The 19,924-nt window shown below is 39.0% G+C and overlaps 1 protein-coding gene across 1 annotated transcript in view; it reads right to left on the reverse strand.

Moving 5' to 3' along the window:
- LOC139762887 (probable Na(+)/H(+) antiporter nhx-9) overlaps nucleotides 1-19,924 on the reverse strand; it is a 94,462-nt gene that overhangs the window by 54,936 nt on the left and 19,602 nt on the right. The window contains 7 exon segments of the mRNA XM_071688120.1: nucleotides 1,829-1,972; nucleotides 6,062-6,162; nucleotides 10,187-10,342; nucleotides 10,694-10,893; nucleotides 14,193-14,314; nucleotides 17,190-17,285; nucleotides 19,419-19,500. Of these exon segments, the coding sequence (XP_071544221.1) occupies nucleotides 1,829-1,972; nucleotides 6,062-6,162; nucleotides 10,187-10,342; nucleotides 10,694-10,893; nucleotides 14,193-14,314; nucleotides 17,190-17,285; nucleotides 19,419-19,500 (901 nt within the window).

Here is a 19,924-nt window from a genome sequence, read left to right on the forward strand (position 1 = left end):
AGGATCTTCTACTGCAGAAATCATGTTGGCTGTCCGATATAATTTTGTTTTCTTTTAGAAACATGACAATTTTATCTCGTATAATCTTTTCCATCATTTTACCTAACATTGATGTAAGGCTAATTGGGTGCTAGTTTAAGGTACACCTTTTGCCTCCTTTTTTTTATATATATTGAGTTAGTTGTCTTTTGTGGAAGACACAGAAATGGTGACAGCTTCGAATGAGAAACTGCAGAAGTTGGTGTCTGAATCTGGAAGTGTGCGTGAAACAAGAGAAAGTTCAGAGTAAGTGTGAGTACATATATATGTAGGTTATTAGGTTTAGCAGTGCAAAGAGAAATGTTAATTGGAGGCGTGAGTTTGAATAATAAACACTTGGAGGAACTGAAGTGTTTCAGATACGTGGGAGTGGAATTGGAGCAATGTGGCGCACAGGGGGTAACGGGTTGTCATTTGACTGAATCAGTGGACTGAACCCCTGTGCTGTACCTTACTACCTTACTCTCAGCTTTCTCCTTTCATATACTTTTCAAACTCTATTTCCAGCCTCTGAAGTTGCTCTCTGGTATCAACTTAAAGATCCAAGTCATCAGCAACGAACAATTGATTCATCTACCATACCCCAACTCTCCAGCATACCAGTGTCCTACCCCCTTATAACAGTGACAATAGTAATGGCAGTGTAACTCCTCTGTGAAACATATATGGTTTACTATTATGTGTGATGAAACATTCTTATTACTTTTTGTATTATTCTCTGTTTCTGTTCCATTTCTTTTTTAAAAATATATAATAACAGAATGGGATCATTTACAATTGAAAAAGTAAGGTATAACAGTGAAGAAAGGGGAGCAGAACAGGATGATTTGAGCATGAATTTGAAAGGTGAAGACCTAAGAGGAATGAAGTGCTTGGGCCATAGGAGTGGACATGACATTAGAGGAAATTATTTGGGATGAAATGAGTAAAATAAGACGGAGAGGAAGTGTATTGAAGGGGATGTCAGTGTCAGTTAGGGGAAAGATGCAAGTCATGGGCCCTTAATGCAAAGGCATGGAAAAGGATGGAAATGCCTGATGAAAATATATGGTTTTGAGGTAGGCTGATTGTGCAAGAAACGATAGTATGAGTGAAGTGCAATGCAGTCTGATTGAGAGAGCTGGCCAGGGTATGTTGAAATGATTTAGACCAAAGAAGGAGATGAGGAAAGGAAGACCAACTAAAAGGATCTGCTTGTAAGAAGTCAAAGGAGAAGTCAAAGGAGCAAGGGAAAGATCAAGGGGATGGAAGAATGGAATGAAGGAGGCTTCAAGCTGTGGCCTGATTATTCAGGAGGAAGTGAGGCAAGAGTAGTAGGATAGAACAACTTGGATCATTCTGTTACGCAGCAGGTGATGAACTGTCAGTGGGCTGGGGAAGCCACAGAACAGTTTGTGGTACGTGGCTGTGGACAGAGTACTCTAGTTTTGGTACATTATACAGGACAGCGTGAGAGTGGATGTGAGCAAAGGAAGTGGCATTCATACTGAGAGTATTATTTCATGATAAGAAAGAGGTATTTAGCAACATTCTATATATCAAATTTCATGTAAAAAATGGCTCTACTATCTTATAATATAGTGCTGAAAAAACTACTTAAATTCATAATATAGTGCTGAAAAACTATCAACTTACAGTGCTGAAAGACTATCTTAACTAATATAGTGCTGAATAAACTATCTTAACTTATAATATAGTGCCAAAAAACTATCTTAACTTATAGTACTGAAAAAACTATCTTATAATATAGTACTGAAAAAAGAAGGGCAATACGCTTTACAAGACTGACCTTGGTTGAAGAAGGACCTCCTCCTTTTGTGATGCTGAAAAGGATGAGGAACGAATCTTTTTCTGAGAGCTTCTGGTGGCACAGAGAGGCTTAACGTGATCTTCAATCATGGCCACTGGACCATATAAGTGAGCATAGTGCTCTCTGGAAAGACAACAAGAATTGAGACGATGAATTAAAAACTATTTTTCTAATATACACCTCAATCTGATCAACTTGCAAATTATACATTACAACGCCCACACAAAAAAATCTGATGACATGAACACTAAAACATCCTGATGTTATGTTGATCAATGACTCCACATTTTGAACACTACTTATCTTGAGAAAATATAGAGAATCATGAATATTCATATTACCTTATTTCTCAATTAGTTGTTACATAGATAAATTTAAGGCACTATTAGACCTAGCATTTACAGGGACTAAAATTATGTATGTATATTTAGAAGGCATTTAGACTTACAATTTCAAGTGCTGCCAGAAGTATCACGTCATTTACTGATAGCAATGAACATCAAAGACACAGCCCATCAACAACATGAGCAAAATGCCAATAATTCTTTGGCTTGATAACTCGTTTGGCCAGCAACTTACAAAAGGCTCTCTCTATTCATTTGTGCAACATCTACTCTATCAAATGCAACAACCCTTCCAATGAAGAACACCACCTATTCATTTGTTCCTGTGATCTCTTTCGACACCTAGCAGTTCAAGGCAGCTGCTTCCCCTCCCTCCCTCCACACTGTCAGATCTCTGATCTCTACCATCGTTTCTGTTCCAGAGGAAGTTGTGTTTGGACTAGAGTAAGACAAAACTCTCATGGCACACCTTGTGGGTCATGGCACACCTTGTGGATCATGGCACACCTTGTGGATCGTGGAACATCTTGTGGATCATGGCACACCTTGTGGATCATGGCACACCTTGGGTACACCTTGTGGATCATGGCACACCTTGGGTACACCTTGTGGATCATGGCATACCTTGTGGATCATGGTACACCTTGTGGATCATGGCACATCTTGTGGGTCATGGCACACCTTGTAGGTCATGGGTCTCTTAACTTGGATGCCATTTATATCAATTTTTCTTTACCCTCCACGACATTGCTTTGATGTTCCACAAACCCCCTTCCCCCCCAATCCCATAATATCCTTCAATTATGTACAACTATTTGACTTCCCCCTACCCCCTCTTTCTAGGCTCTGGTCTCGGACAAAGGTCCATATCAAGGCCGGGCTTTAACTGAGATATGGAGAAGTTAATGAAAGGGAAAAAGAAAAGACAGAGCAAAGCCCATCTTTTAAAAAGTGCTGGGTCACAGTTACTGGAAAAGACATTAGAAGGTGAAGAGTCCCAAAGCTTCAAAGAGCAGGGAAAAAAACAACTGTCAAAGAAGACCACCCTTGAGTTGCCAATGACCATAAAGTAATCATGTGGCTCAGTAGCTTGCTGAGTTTTAGGGGCACAAAAGCAGCTAGCTGTTGGGAGTGAATACCAAAGTGATAATTTTCGAAGAGGGAAAGTGAACCAACTTTGTGGCATAAGGCAAGTGGGACAGGCATTGGAGTTATCCTGGGAGAGTTGATAACCTGGACTGTTTTTGATTCAACTCTGTTCAGTAAGGATACTGAGCTCGATCCATCCCAGATGTTAAAGAAGATCAAGCCTTTGTATAAACAGAACAACTGTTCAAAAGAAAAGAACTTTGACACCTAAACAGGACTCCTAATTTATCGGAGGTAGAATTAGCAATTTCCCTTATGTGGGGTTTACAAGATTAGGTGGATGTTACAGTAATACCAAGTATGTTTGTTGAGTTAAGTTGAATTGAAGGATAGAGGAAAGTTGTGAGGAATTTTTTGATTGGAAGAGCAGGAAGTGGGTCTTGTAGGCATTAAACTTAGCCAGATTTTGTCTAACCCACTGAGATACCCTGTCCAAGTCAAGCTTAATGAGGAAGTTGTGTCGAAATGAGATGCAGATTAAATGAGAGAAGGAGCCGAACTGAAAGATTTGGGGGAATGCAGTGTTTAGTCATCAGCATATGAGTGAATTTGGTTATTTGAGGAAGAAAGGAAATCATTAATAAAAGGATAAAAAAGTGTAGGAGACAGGCCAGAACCTTGAGGATGCCAATGTTGATGGAGAAAGGGAGAGAGGCTGAACTATCAACAACCAAAGAGGCAGATTTACTAGAGAGGAAGCTGGATGTTTGGGAGCAAACAAGGGAGGGAGGCCAAAAGAGGGGAGCTTAGAGATGAGACCCTGATGCCACACCCCAACTGTGCTGGATTTCCCAAAATCTTTCAGAGGTGATCACCAGACATAAGTGAGATTGAAAAGACTCAGTCAGGAGACTGAGATTCAAGATGTCTGAGGATATGGGAGTAGAGGAGGGATTCAAAGAATTTGTGAATGGTTGGTGTCAGAGCAACAATGCAATAATTAGAAGGGTTTGAATGGCCATCCTTCTTATGGATGTGATGGACCTGCACAAGCTTCCATGAAAGAAAAATTCTGGTTCTTAAAAACTGAACAGACAAGCAAGTGCAGGCACAAGTTCAGAAGTACACTCTCTCTGTTCATAGTGATGGATGCCATCAGAACCATAAGTCTTGCTTGTATCAAGAGAAGGGCACAGGGTTAGTAAGAGGAGCATCATGGGGGTGAAGGAATGTTAGGATCATCCACAGTAGAGTTAGAGGAGAAATGCGAACTAAAGCGAGTTGGTTTGGCTATGGGAGAGCCAGCTGTAGGACTGTGGGAATGGAAGAGTGAAGGAAAGGTGGAAGGACAAAAGCTGTTAGAGAGGAGAGGTTATTTTGCTCTTCCTTTGAATAAAGGAACACTTTGTCTTACGGATAATGTACTTGTAATAAATTAGGGGTATTGACAGAATGTTAAGTAGGAGTCAGAGGAAGAAGAGTTTTTCCGAGCCTGATATGCCTTAGCTCTTGCCTGAATGGCCTCAGAACAGGAGCGGTTGAATCAAGGACTGAAAGATAAGGTCTTGGAGGAAGAGGGGATAAATGCTTCCATTACTGCACCAATAAACTCTGCTATACTTTTGACAAAGACAAAAACATCACCTCATAAGAGACATTAACAGAGCCAAGGAAAGTCTGAAAAGAATTTTCACAAGTTATTCCAGTCACCTTTGTTGCTGGGGCCAATGTTTCATTTAGAAGGGGCTGCTGGAGGGGGAAGTGCCAGTAAAATAGATACATTTATGAGAGTGTGGTCGGATGAATCAGTTGGTGCCAGATTGTGTGATGACAGAATGAAGAATTAGAGGTCAAAAACAGATCCAGAATATAAGGAACAAGTATCAAATATCCAATTTCCAAAATTGTAGAGAGGTCAGGAATAGTACTGTCAGACACAGCAGAAAGGTCAGGAATGTGAGGTGATTGTAATGTCAGACTCACAGTAAAGTACACAAATGCTGACTGATTAGTAATAAACAGTATAAAGACCTGGAATTTAAAGACTGTATGAGGAAAAAATGCACCCGATATCACTGGGGTCGTGGGAACAAAGTGTACTAAAGAGATAAGGTCTGACCTGCTCTGCCCACAGGGGTACATGATACTAAGAAAGGGAAAAAAGGCAAAGGCTTGCAAGGACTGGCCTTTTTAATAAAAGATGGCCAAATTCATACAACACGAAATGGGAAAGGTATCTACCGAAGAGAAAGGCATAGTGGTGCTAATGTCATGTAAGCCCCTACGAATTTTAGTGATCCAAAAAGAAAATATACAATATTACAAGAACAATCAAAACAGTACAGGAGGCAGTAAAAGATGTATTTCTCAATGGTGGTAAAGTACTGATAATGGGAGATTTCAATTATAGAAAGAAAGGGGAGAATCCCTCTGCCCTCCCTCTATCTATCACTGCCCTCGGACTATCTTTTTTTGAAAGGTTTCTAAAGTTACTCCAGGACTCCCTTTTCCATGACATTCACAGCTCCAAGGCTGAATTACTTCCAGTAGCAGGGAAAGGATGGCTTTGAAGGGAGAGGGTCTTTGATGAGGTTGTACTTCTGATGATGCCATCTCATCAAATGTAACTCGTCACTCACAGTATAACCTCATGCAGGAAGAGTACTGTACTCACATACCTTAAATACTGGAGGTAGGAAGGTTCCAGGTTAATTTCCCAAGAGCTATCCTCACAGAATGTCTCATGCTCAAGGGAGTGGAGAAATACAGAAATACTTACGAAAGTGCAATTTTTTCAAAGAGCCTCTGGAGTTTTGATTCACATGAGGGTCGTAAAAACCATTTCCTGAGGTATCTGTCATTGTAGTAAACCATTAACTCCTGAAAAAAAGGGGGCTTTTAAGTATTTGGTAGCTACCTTAAGTAAGTTTGGTGATTTGGAAGGAGAGATTAAGGTAGAAAGCACTACAGGGTAGAAGAGTCATTCGGTCCTGTAATAGAATAGTGAAATGTAGAGGTGTAAATATGGAAGTGGGAAAAGGATCAGGGGACAGCACAGTCTCCCTAATCCTGTACAGCCTGTACAGCCGAAACATGGACATGGGACAAGTCACAGAGGTCAAGAATAAAGGGTGCGGAAGTGAGTTATTTCAGAGGAGCACGTGGTATGACTATATGGAAAGAAGAAAGTAATGAGGGGGTGTATGAAAAATGTGGTATGGCAGGGAATGCAAAGGGAATGAATTGTGGAGTAGTAAAGTGGATGAAATATAATACTTTGAGGTGGTTTGGGCATGAGGAAAGAATGCAAGATGGGGACTTTACAAGCAGTGTTTGACAGAATGATCAGAGGGATTGGTGTGAGAGGAAGACCCTCTGTGACATAAGGAAATACAGTAGAAAAGCACTGGAAATGATGGAGGAATGCGTGGAATGGTGTATTCGAGAGAGGTATGTAAGGACAGGGATAAGTGGAGACTCTTTTGCTGTGGCCACCCACCTTGATGGGAGTTCCCAGAGGAAATGGGCATCAGAGATACAGATACAAAAGAAAAAGGAATGGAGTTCATCACATGCAGGAACATATAATTTCATCAGAGGTAAATCTATGACTATATAATGAAGCTTTGTCTAAGACAGAAAAGAAATACTACTGTGATAGACCTTACAACACCTGAGTCTTATATCATTTACTATATATACATGTGCTTTGTGTATTACACCTGTTTGCCACTTCCCACATAAGTATGGTAGCACCAGGAATATATGAAGAGAAGGTCTCATTTAGTCATATCCACTTCTCTGGCTGTCTTGTGTAATGGACCAAAATCACAGAGCAAGGAAATGATTTATCACCATAATCTTTATTTCCAGACTTCTTGTGGCATTGCACCAGCCACCGCACCACATCCCTACACCACATAACAGTGCTTTGCTTATACTTTTACTTTCCACTGCTTGAAAAGCATGAAGCACTTAATAAATCTAAGGGACTAGAAACAACACTTCACATTCATGTATGGTATTTTACACTTGCAATAACAGAAACGTATTTTATGTAATTAAGAACACATACAATACTGTACAGAAATTTCTATTATCATTAGTATTAGTATTATCATTATCTATTATTATTATTATTATTATTATTATTATTATTATTATTATTATTATTATTATTATTATAATCATTATTATTACTATTACCATTATCATTGTTACTATCATTATCATTATTATTTGAATGGAGAAAAACTGGAGGAAGTGAAGTGTTTTAGATATCTGGGAATGAATTTGGTAGTGGATGGAACCATGGAAACAGAAGTGAGTCACAGGGTGGGTGAGGATTGAAGGTTTTGGGAGCACTGAAGAATGTGTGGAAGGCAAAATCTTTATCTCAGAGAGCAAAAATGGGTATGTTTGAAGGAATAGTGGTTCCAACAATGTTAATTGGTAGTGAGACATGGGCTTTTGGGCTATAGATAGGGTTGTGTGGAGGAGGGTGGATGTGTTGGAATTGAGATGCTTAAGGACAATATGTGGTGTGAGGTGATTTGATCGAGTAAGTAATGAAAGGGTAAGAGAGATGTGTGGTAATAAAAAGAGTATGGTTGAGAGAGCAGAAAAGGGTGTATTGAAGTGGTTTGGTTACATGGAGAGAATGAGTGAGGAGAGATTGACAAAGAGGATATATGTGTCAGAGGTGGAGGGAACGAGGAGAAGTGGGAGATCAAACTGGAGGTGGAAGGATTGAGTGAAAAAGATTTTGAGCGAGCGGGGCCTGAATATATAGGAGGGTAAAAGGCGTGCAAGGAATAGAGTGAATCGGAATGATGTGGTATACTGGGGTCGACGTGCTGTCAATGTATTGAAAGCATGTGAAGCGTCTGGGATAAACCGTGGAAAGTTTTGCGGGGCCTGAATGTGGATAGGGAGCTGTGGTTTCGGTGCATTACACATGACAGCTAGAGACTGAGTGTGAACGAATGTGGCCTTTGTTGTCTTTTCCTAATGCTACCTCACGGGAAGGAGGGGGGGATGCTATTTCATATGTGGCAGGGTGGAGACAGAAATGGATAAAGGCAGCAAGTATGAATATGTATGTGTGTATATCTGTATATGTCTGTGTATGCATAGGTATGTATATGTTGAAGTGTATAGGTATGTATATATGTGTGTGTGGGTGTGTATGTATTTGCATGTGTATGTGGATGGGTTGAGCCATTCTTTCGTCTGTTTCCTTGCGCTAACTCACTAACGCGGAGACAGCGACAAAGTACAATAGAATAAATATATTACTATTATTATTATTATTATTATCTTTATCATTATTATTATTATTATCATTATCATTATTATCATTATTATTATTATCATCATTATCATTATCATCATCATTACTATACTCAATCGCCATTTTCTGCATCAGCAAGGTAGCACCAGGAAACAGACAAAGAAGGACCCATCCACTCATATACACTATACATATGCATACATGACCATACACATACATATACATACACAAATCAACATACACACATATACATACCTATACATACTCATACACAGACATATACATATATACACATGTACATATTCATACTTACTTGCCTTCACCCATTCCTATTGCCACCCAGCCACAGAGGAAATAGTATTGCTACCCCCACTTCAGCGAGGTAGAGCCAGGAAAAACAGACAAAAAAAGGCCACATTCGTTCACACTCAGTCTAGCTGTCATGTGTAATGCACCGAAACTACAGCTCTCTATCTATATCCTGGCCCCACAGACCTTTCCATGGTTTATCCCAGAAACTTCACATGTCCTGGTTCAGTCCAGTGACAGCATGTCAACCCTGGTATACCACATCATTCTGATTCAATCTATTCCTTGCACACCTCTCACCCTCCTGTATGTTCAGGCCCCGATCGCTCAAAATCTTTTCCACTCCATCCTTCCACCTCCAATTTGGTCTCCTGCTTCTCCCTGTTCCCTCCACCTCTGACACATATCCTCTTTGTCAGTCTTTCCTCACTCATTATCTCCATATGTCCAAACCATTTCAACACACCCTTTTCTGCTCTCTCAACCACACTCTTTTTATTTCCACACATCTCTTACCCTTACATTACTTACTTGATCAAACCACCTCACATCACATATTGTCCTCAAACATTACATTTCTAACGCATCCACCTTCCTCTGTACAATCCTATCTATGGCACATGCATTGCAACCATATAACATTGTTGGATTTACTGTTCCTTCAAACACACCTATTTTTGCTCTTCGAGAAAACGTTCTCTCCTTCCACACATTTTTCATCGCTATTTCCTGCATCAGTGAGGCAGAGCCAGGAAATAGACAAAGAAAGAACCATCCACTCATATACACACATATATACGTGCCCATACATGTACATATACATATCACCATATACACATATACATACATATACATGCAAATACATAGCCATATACATAAATACACATGCACATATTCATACTCGCTTGCCTTCATCCACTCCTGGTGCCACCCAGCCCCACAGGAAAAAGCATCTCCATCTCCTGTGTCAGTGAGGTAGTGCCAGGAAAACTTCACAAAATACACTACCATCTTTTCTGACAATCAAATCCTTGACTGAATAGGCAAATGACATTCATAGACTCTACAGAATATAAACTCATTTTACAGGAACACTGGGTACGTGTCCTCTGTTCAGATCATTTTGTAGATAACTGAAGGGGAAAAATTGAACGGTGCCATCGTTTTGGTTTTCTGGTTACCTGAGTCACTGATAAACAAGAGTCTCATGCCCTATTTTCTTTATCTACTATCTCTAATCAGTCATTTTCTTCATTCACTCATTTTATTCGTGTCTATAAGTCTTTATACATTATTACTCACCCTGAGGTAGAAATCTCCATGCTGGCCAAGAATCTCCTCTACACCCGCCATAATGTGGTCAAATGTTGTGTCGTTAATTTCTTCACTTAGGTTTTTCCGACCAGATTTCCGTTTCTGAATGTGGAGGAGGTTGACTAATGGTTTAATGGTCATTCCCTGAGGATGAAACGGTGCTTTAGTTTTACATGCATCATAAAAGTAATAATTATGCGATTCATTCCCTCTCTCTATGACAATGTCAAGTTTGACTTTTTTGAATTTGTCCATCTATCCCTCCCCTTCATCTTCCTCCATCTCGATGACTGAACGTTTTTGACTTTGTTGATGTCTTTTGAACATGTTCTTCTCTTTCCCTCTTTGATTATCATCACCTTCTCTCTCTCTCTCTCTCTCTCTCTCTCTCTCACTCCACTTATCCCATTCTAACACCCTGTCATGCAGCCTACTAACTCCTCTCCCTCCTTCTCCATATAATCCATCATCACTGGTTCAAGAGTTTCACCTCACCTGAACAAAGATGGTGAAAAGAATAACGACGAGTGTAGTAGTAACAAAAATCCTCCGTGGTTCTAAAGCTTCATCAAGCATGTTGACCAAAGAGAATGCTACAGCACCCCGGAGGCCACCATAGGCTGTTATAAACTGCTCCTCGAGTCCAATCTTTTTCACGCGGTAGTGGTTCATTATTCCCGTCAACACAAAAACCCCTGCCAAGCAAATCATCTTAAGCAAAGAGAGGTAAAAGAGACATACAAAGAAAGTTGATACTGATTTTGCCTTTAACTGATGGAATATTGTGGGTGGGGGTAAAACATGAAAAGGACAACAATAATAATGAAATCTATTATGATTATGTAATACAGTCTAGATAATAAAGATCTCTCACCATCTACTATTCTGTCTCATACACTTGGAGCAAAACGTTCATAATCGGTACATCTTTCCAAACTGAACAGTTGCTGTTCTCAGCATTAAGGCTTAAAATGTGGACTGCATTGGTCTAGAAGTCATGTATATGAAGAAACAGAATTTGGATGCAGTATGTGAAATGATGAAATAAAATGGGTAATCATCACACTTATGAGAAAAAAGATAACAGCACTTTTCAATTACTCCTGGTAACTCTTTTTGGGTGTCTTTCTGGAAAAATGTTTGCACAATGAATCTGCACAGAGCAAACCTAATATCACATGGGAGAAATACACTTTTAAAAGTATACACTGATCTTGTAGATGCAATTTACATGTGAAGTCTTTGCAAAGATCATACAGGTTAAGACAAGTGTTTTCAATTTCCATCTTCTACCCATGTCACTAACATTGTTTTCATTTTCCTAATCAAGGTACAATGCACTTCTGTCATATTCCTTGTTTCTATTCCCTCAAACAAGGCAAATGCACTTCTGTCGTATTCCTAGTACATATAGTGAGCACGAATGAGCCACAACATTTTTTCAATTCCTAGTACATACTATGAGCATTACTGAACCTCAACATTTTTTTCAATTCTGTCTGGATTTTTAATGCATTCCATGTGAGAATGACTTGCATATGTCTGCCTAATCCATGAAAGGCACAGCTTCAGTAGTTTTAGACTTGGCAATTATAAAGTATACAATTGCGATTCGTATATCAATTAGGCATTGCCAAATGCCGTGATATGTTTATCACTTAATCGTAAATGAATTCTTGTTAAGTTTGATATCATTGGTGACCAAGTCCACTTTGAGTCCCTGGATAAGCTGGTTTGTTTGTCTGCTTTGGTACACAGAAAAAAACCAGCTGTGTAACACACCACCTCTACCTTCAGCCAAGGTGAGGTCATAACTGCCTCCAACATGTAACAGCCGTATTGTGTGTATTTACCTTTTTGTATTACATAAGAGGGGAGTTCTATACTAACAGAGCCCCATCTCTTGAACTTTCTCTTCTATAAAGCAAATTTTAACAATTTTTGCATGCTGTCTGTATTCATCATATCTTAATTCAGTGTATCCCATTCATCCACCACACCTATATGTATTTATGTATCTAGCAAGAGTTAAGGAAGCAGTAGCACTGCTGCACAAGCAGGAGTTGTGAGAATGTGTGAAACACTGTACAGAAGTGAGCTCCACACTTATGTGGTAAAAATGAAAGCGTATTATGAGAAATGGTTGATCATTAGAGTGTATGCACCTGGCCGGTGAGAACAATGATGAAGAGAAGTGAGTGTTTTAGGAGCAGCTGTGAGGGCTGTTACTGACAAAGAAAAAAAGGTGTATGGGCAGTACTTACAGGGAGGGAGTGTAAGTGATTGGGAGGTCTACAAGAGAAAGTGGCAGGTCAAGAGGAGGAGGATGCAAGGTCTGAAAAAAAAACTGAAACTCGATAGAAAGAGAGAGAGAGATGGGTGATCACTGGTGCTTATGCACCTGGTTATGAGAAAAAAAAGATCATGAGAGGCAAGTTGTTTTAGGAGCAGCTGAGTGAGATGGAGGGATGTCAGATCACTATCTTATGGAGACGAAGGTGAAGGTTTGTAAAGGTTTTCAAAAAAGAAGAGAGAATGTTGGGGAGAAGAGAGTGGTTAGAGTAAGTGAGCTTGGAAAGGAGACTTGTATGAGGAAGTTCCAGGAGAGATTGAGTGTACAATGGCAAAAGGGGAGAGCAAATGATATGAGGGCAGTGGGTGGGGATTGGAATGTATTTAGGGAAGTTATGATGGCTTGCGCAAAAGATGCATGTGGCATGAGAAAGGAGGGAGGTGGGAAGATTAGAAAAGGTAGGGTCTTTTCTTTCTGTCTTATCCAAATGTGGACTTCTGGCATTCTGTCGACATACGCACAATTTCTCCTTGTGGTGGGATGAAGTAAAATTGTTAATGAAAGAGAAAAGAGAGGCATTTGGATGATATTTACAAAGAAGGAAATTTATAAAAAAGAAAAAGCAGCAGGAGGTCAAGAAGAAGGTGCAAGGATTGAAAAAGAGGGCAAATGAGAGGGTGTGAGAGAGTATCATAAAACTTTAGGGAGAATAAAAAGATGTTATGGAAGGATGTAAATAATGTGTGAAAGACAAAAGAACTAATGGGAACAATGGTGAAGTGGGCAAGGGGGGAAGTGAAGAAGTGAGAAGGAGATGGAGTGGGAATTTTGTATGTCTGTTGAATGTATTTGATGATAGAGTGGCACTTGTAGGTGTTCTGGTTGGAGTGATGTGAGAAGTTAGAGGGTCACGGAGAATGGTTTGGTTAAGATAGAAGGGGTGGTGAAAGCCTTGTGGGAAGGCAGCGGATTTCGATGTTATTGCAGTTGAATTTCTTAAGAAAGGGGCAACTGTGTTACTGATTGGTTGGTAAGGATATTCAGTGTATGCATGGATCATGGTAAAGTGTCTAAGGATTGGCAGAATGCATTTATAGTGCCATTGTACAAAAGCAAAGGGGATAAAGGTGAGTGCTCATACTACAAAGGCATAAGTCTGTTGAGTATTCCCAGAAAATTGTATGGGAGGGTATTGATTTAGAGGGTGAAAGCATGTACAGAGCATCAGACTGGGGAAGAACAGAGTGGTTTTAAAAGTGGTAGAGGATGTGGGGATCAGGTGTTTGCTTTGAAGAAAGCAAGAAATATTTAGAAAAACAAATGGATCTGTATGTGGCACTTATGGATCTGGAAAAAGCATATAATAGGTTTGATAGAGATGCTTTTTGGAAGATCTTAAGAGTATATGGTGTGGGAGGTAAGCTGCTAGAAGCAGTGAAAAGTTTTATCAAGGATGTAAGGCATGTGCACGAGTAGGAAGAGAGGAGAATGAAGGTCAGTCTGTGGCAGGGGTGTGTGATGTCACCATGGTTGTTTAATTTGTTTATGTATGGGGTGCTAGGGTGGTAAATGAAAGAGTTTTGGAGAGAGGGGCGGGCATGCAATACATAAAGAATTTTTGGAAAGATTTATATGAATCGAATACAAAAAAGGTATTTTTCTCTGAGTTTAATCTTTGCACTGTACATAATACATACTTACCTATGAATCTGAGGACAAAACATAAAAAGATACTCCAAAGTACGAAGCCAGTGTGCCAGATGTGGTCATCACTCACTAGCACCATCCCCAGGAACATGAAGATGATGGTATCACTTGTGGCACTAGAAAGGCAGACACAAAAGTATATTGCAATGGATGGAAGTATGCTTTAATTGCATACTCAAATTTGTAAGATTGGTCATAATGTACGAGGAAGGTACGTGAGCTTTATTCTTCTTAATATAGTGTCACCTTTCATTTGAACCAGTGACATGAGCTCTGTTTAAATCTACAATGATACAAGTTCTAAATTTCATAAAGTGATGTATACCCTCCAACTTCCTTTTGGTCTTAAATCCATTAAGCGCTGATGTGCCAAATATGGTACAATATGCCTCTGAGAATTAATGGCAAGTGTTCTGTATATGGTCTGGAGCTTTCAAAAATCCTTGGTGTGTTAAATAGGGGATAACGAATCAAAAACAAATAGTGGCAACTTTCGTAATACTTCCGTAGCATTTGCCCAAAGTTTTTCCAATGGGCTGCTCAGTACCCATCAAAATGCTAAAGACAGTACATCAAGTGCATGCTGCTGTAGCAGCAGAAGAAAATGTATACAAAATATATGAATAATGGGATATGTGTCATTGAAAACTAGAAAATGACAAACAAAAATTCCACAGTGAAATGTGTTATCATTATGGCATAAGGAGTGATGCACTGCACATCTGGAGAAGTTGCATATATAAATAAAGTTTTACTACAAATGTTATACACATCAATGGTTTGAGATAAAACTTTTAAATAGTAAAGCAAAAATATGAGTTGGTCTTTTATAATTTACTGAATACTGCCAAACTGTTGCTACACATATTATATAAAACAGGTACAGTCAGTGTGTTCATGTTATGATCTTAAGTTATATCAATGTATAAACAATTGTGTGAATCATATTGCAGAAACAACATTCTGTCATTTCTGAGTGTAGTTAACAAATGCTCACCAGCATGTAGGGACTGGCAACCTGTAAGTCCCTAAGTCAAGCCCTGGCATCAAGAAAAGCCTTACTGGGGAAGCATCAATTCTATCTGTGCTCTTATAAGGACTCACCTGAGGTGAGACACTACAAAAAGATACTACAGAAGAACACACCCTGAGATACATTAATCATTAATGTGACCAGAGGTGGAAGATGTATCATTGCTCGCTCATCTACCTTTAGAATTATATGGCAACAGCAACAAGGGCCCTGGCAAGCATCTCCAATGGGAAACTGAAGCTGCTTCCTCCAGCGGTACATACCTACCTACAAGTGCCTACGACGAGATCTAGCCAAAATGGTACGGCTAGCGTAAAGCACTCACCACACACGTACATCTTTCTTGATGTGTAATAGAATTGAGGAAGAGTTGGTTGCCATCTACCAACCTTCTGAAGAGAAGACACCTCCAGACACCTCTTTTTGCCTTGACCTCATCTTGCTAGATCTCTGCAGCAAGGGAGATTACCATAATTAGGGGGCTATTACTCTCCCAGGCTTGTGTGGCATCCAACGAGAAATTCTTGATGAAGCTCCAACTGCCAACCAGGGCCAGTTGAGGGGACATCTGGAACTAGCCAGAAACTCTCTGACAGAACAGGTAGTTCTGAAGGCAGCACACACAACTCGTACCAGACACCTTGCATGAGATGAGAGCATACTCAGTTCAACCTTCTACTTTGACCTTAGTCTAATCACTTTCCAGGTTCTATGAGATATATGCATTTAGGTGACTTGCACCAGCTGAGAGGCCTCCATACAACATTGGTGGTGATGGGTTCACATAGGACAGTCAACCTGCATAGCTCACATGCCAACTGGGATGGAATCTTAGCCAATCACTGAATCGACTGGGAGAGTATAACAAAAAACAGAAGAATTAGCAGACAACCTCTCCAATCAACAAGACATGCACCAGTTTGATGCATGGGGGGGTAATATATCCATTCTCTGCTGACACAGATGTTGTCCCATGTGGAGCAGATGAATCATCCACCAACAGGTGAATAAAACCTATTTGGGAAGTCTGAGACCTCTGGATCACAGAACACATGCCGCTAAAGCAGAAATAATTCATCTTTGGATAGGATGAAGCCTTAGCTCTTGTGACAATACGGAGAAATTCAAATGATTTCTCTAGTTATGACAGAAAATACAGCAATGTTCTCTTCACCATAGGGCTCCTTCAACAACCATACGAAAAGTGGTGAACAACCTAGTAATTAATTGCAAGATGATATCTCAATAGTATTAGTATTATTGTTGTTATCATCAATATTATTATTATCATTATCATCATAATTGTCATTATGACCATATCATACATAACCCCAGGACCTCTTTTATGGAGTTCCTGCAGCTTTGAGGTTGTATGATAATCATAAACATGGAAATGATGGTGCCAATTCACAAGGAAGGCACCAGAGACATACTGGGCAATCATAGTCGCAAAGGCCTTATCTCACGATTAATCTATAGCTTTGGGATAGGTCTCAAGACAACAGCTCACAAACTACCCTGATGTAAATCATCACTTTGATCAGGGTCAAAATAGTTTCTGGGAAGGAAAGTCAACCTTGGCCCAACTACTGTCCCACGAGGATCATACCATATTATCAAGGGATATGAGAATGGACACGACTTCCAACTGCAATCTTTCCTCACTCATTCTCTCCATGTGACCAAACCATTTCAACACACCCTCTTCTGATCTCTCAACCACGCTCTTTTTATTACCACACATCTCTCTTACCCTTTCATTACTTAATCAAACCACTTCACACCACATATTGTCCTCAAACATCTAATCAAATATGAATGATAAATAAATTCTATTGCATATCTTGACTTCATTCATTAATATGTTAAGAGATTACTGGAACTGTTTCATAAAACATTACCATACAATGCAATTGTGTAATAAATAAACTGATCAACCATACAGTAATAGTACTCACCTTGCCATCTTGGTGAAGTATTTCACACATGTGTATGACTTCTGTGAGATATTTTGGAAAGCATAGTGTGCCTGGACGAGACCACATACGATAAGACTGTTGAACAGAAACATGTTAGATAATTTCAATTACAGTTAACTTGAAGGAAAAATGAGAAAAGACATAAAATGACAGAGGCAGCACCATTCACTGATGAAACAGAAGTGGAGGAAATTTTACATATTCATTAAAGTGATGAGTACAACCTATTGTATACCTTCAAATAAATTCAATAAAAGGGAAATGTAAAAAAAAAACAATTTTTTGCCACACTTTTGAAGTACATCATTCTTAGATTAAAAGATTAATGTACGTCACCTGCTCTACAAAATTAATACTGTGTGCATTTCTAGTCAACTCTCCAAATGAAAGACCATGTGGCTCCAAGAGTGTAAAACTACGACCCTGTATGGTAGAAACAGGTAATTACAAATAGGTAATCGATCACAGTTATACAGCAATAAAACAAGCATTCAGTGGTCTGACTGATGTGCGAAATTCATTGTGTTCTTCAAATAACAGGTAAATGAAGAGGCAGAGTGATGGGTTATGATGAAAAATGTTTGTATGATTAAGTATTTTGCAACCTGAGCAACTCATTGAATGTGAAATATTTGAGTGTTGCATGTTTTGGCATGCTACTCAATGTGTCTATTTGTGTTCTTGGGACAAAAAATATAAACAATGTCAGGTAAACCCATTCCCTCCATGAGAGTTTCTTCAAATAATTCTGTTGCTACCTCACTGAAGCATGGGGTAGTGATGCTGCTTCCTCTGGGGTGGGGTAGTGCCAAGAATGGATGAAGACAAGCAAGTATATATATATACATGTGTATATATGTATATGTCTGTGTATGTGTATGTATATGTGTAAGAGTTGATATGCATATGTATGTATATGTGCGAGTACGTGCATAGTCTATCATCATATTTTCAGAATCGGAGACAATTACAGTTGAAGAAAGTTACAATATAGTTCACATTTCTAAAGTTGGTTAGATATCCTACAATGATGATTTTGCTGATGTGCAATACAGGGGTTACATTCTACCGAAGTGAAAAAGAAAACAGTAAGATGTGTTGTTTTGCCTTTTATTACTCAACATTAATCGTGAACTAAAAAAAAACATAGTGACTACTGATAATGTCAACACCTTTTTTTCATGGAGATGAAGGCTAAAACCTGTAAAAGAATAAGCAGTAGGTCTAGCGGTTCCCCATGCAGAAATCAGAGACAGACGAAAGATGTTGTGGCTAAGTGGCAGATACAATATCTGTAATGAGCTTATTCCAGTCTTAGTGGACATTTCAATCCTCAAATTACCAAAAGCTTCAGCAGTTATGATTTCAGGAGCTATTTACAGCTGGATCACTTTGATCTCCCTCTCAGTAACTAATACAAACTCTAGATTAAATTCTTATATCTTAAATGGAGGTCAGTAGTATCTTTTTCTTCAAAAGGATCGATTAACATGTGGAGTAATTTGATATTTACAGCTGGATCACATTGATCTCCCTCTCAGTAACTAATACAAACTCTAGATTAAATTTTTATATCTTAAATGAAGGTTAGTAGTATCTTTTTCTTCAACAGGATAGATTAACGTGTGGAACAATTTGATATTTCAAATAAATGAAAGTAACATGATAGGTCCATACAGAAAAAACTTGACAAATGCTTTGTTTATTTTGTTATCTCTGTAGATATAAGCATTTATCACCAAATCATCCACTGTTTTGCTCTTACTATGCATAACTTTTATTCTTCATTTTTTCTTCTACTTGGCCCCCAAAGAACCCAGTCGTCTGTTATCATTTGCTTTCCTTGCAAGAATTATGTAATTACAATAAGACTGAATAACTGAGTTGCGGCATCATAAAGATATCTGAAGATATGTAACAGAAATACACATACTGGGTTGCTTATTTCTTCTTTCGTTCATGTGTGTTCACTATGACCCACATCAGCAAAGGTAGAGGCAAAAACAGATAAATGAGCCTTAAAGGAAGAGATCTTTCCAGCCCCTTACTCCCTTTCTTTATTGCCTTGTATGAGTTGTAAGAAATACATGGGTAATGTTCTCTGTGTCCCTAAGGAGAAGTACACTATGATTAAGTAGACCTGAATTACCTATGCAAACATTCTCTTACCTTGTTAAAAATCATGAAAATCATCGATGAATTGCTCACCTAATAATGCCAGAAAAATGAAATAACTCGGCAGTGAGATAACTTAGGTAGGCTAGACCCAGCAATGCCAGAGGTTCCACAACTGCAGGAAACAAGAAGAGCTAAAATCAGCATGCAAATTAAAGAATAATTTGTTTCATATGAATATAAATCATATCTATTTTTGTACGTAATATCATGTGACATGTTACCCGACATTATGATTAGACAAAACTTCCCAAATAGGAAATATGTGAAATAATCAGGTCACAAGCAAGACATTTCAAATCTATGATTGAATAATGGTCATAACATAACCTTTTATCTTTTTTCATTCATAATTATTCCAGGACAAAGTCCATTGAAAACATTCCTGGTGTTCCCCATGATATCTTTACTAAGGCTCCTGCAGTCCAAGGCTGTGTTACTTCCAGTAACAGGGAGATGTGACCTCCTGTAGAGGGAGAACCTCTTTAGCGAGACTGTACTTCATCATACAGCCATGATAAAGATGACTTTTCACTCGT

This window comes from Panulirus ornatus, chromosome 45 (genome assembly GCF_036320965.1).
Source record: "Panulirus ornatus isolate Po-2019 chromosome 45, ASM3632096v1, whole genome shotgun sequence".
Taxonomy (NCBI): Eukaryota; Metazoa; Arthropoda; class Malacostraca; order Decapoda; family Palinuridae; genus Panulirus; species Panulirus ornatus.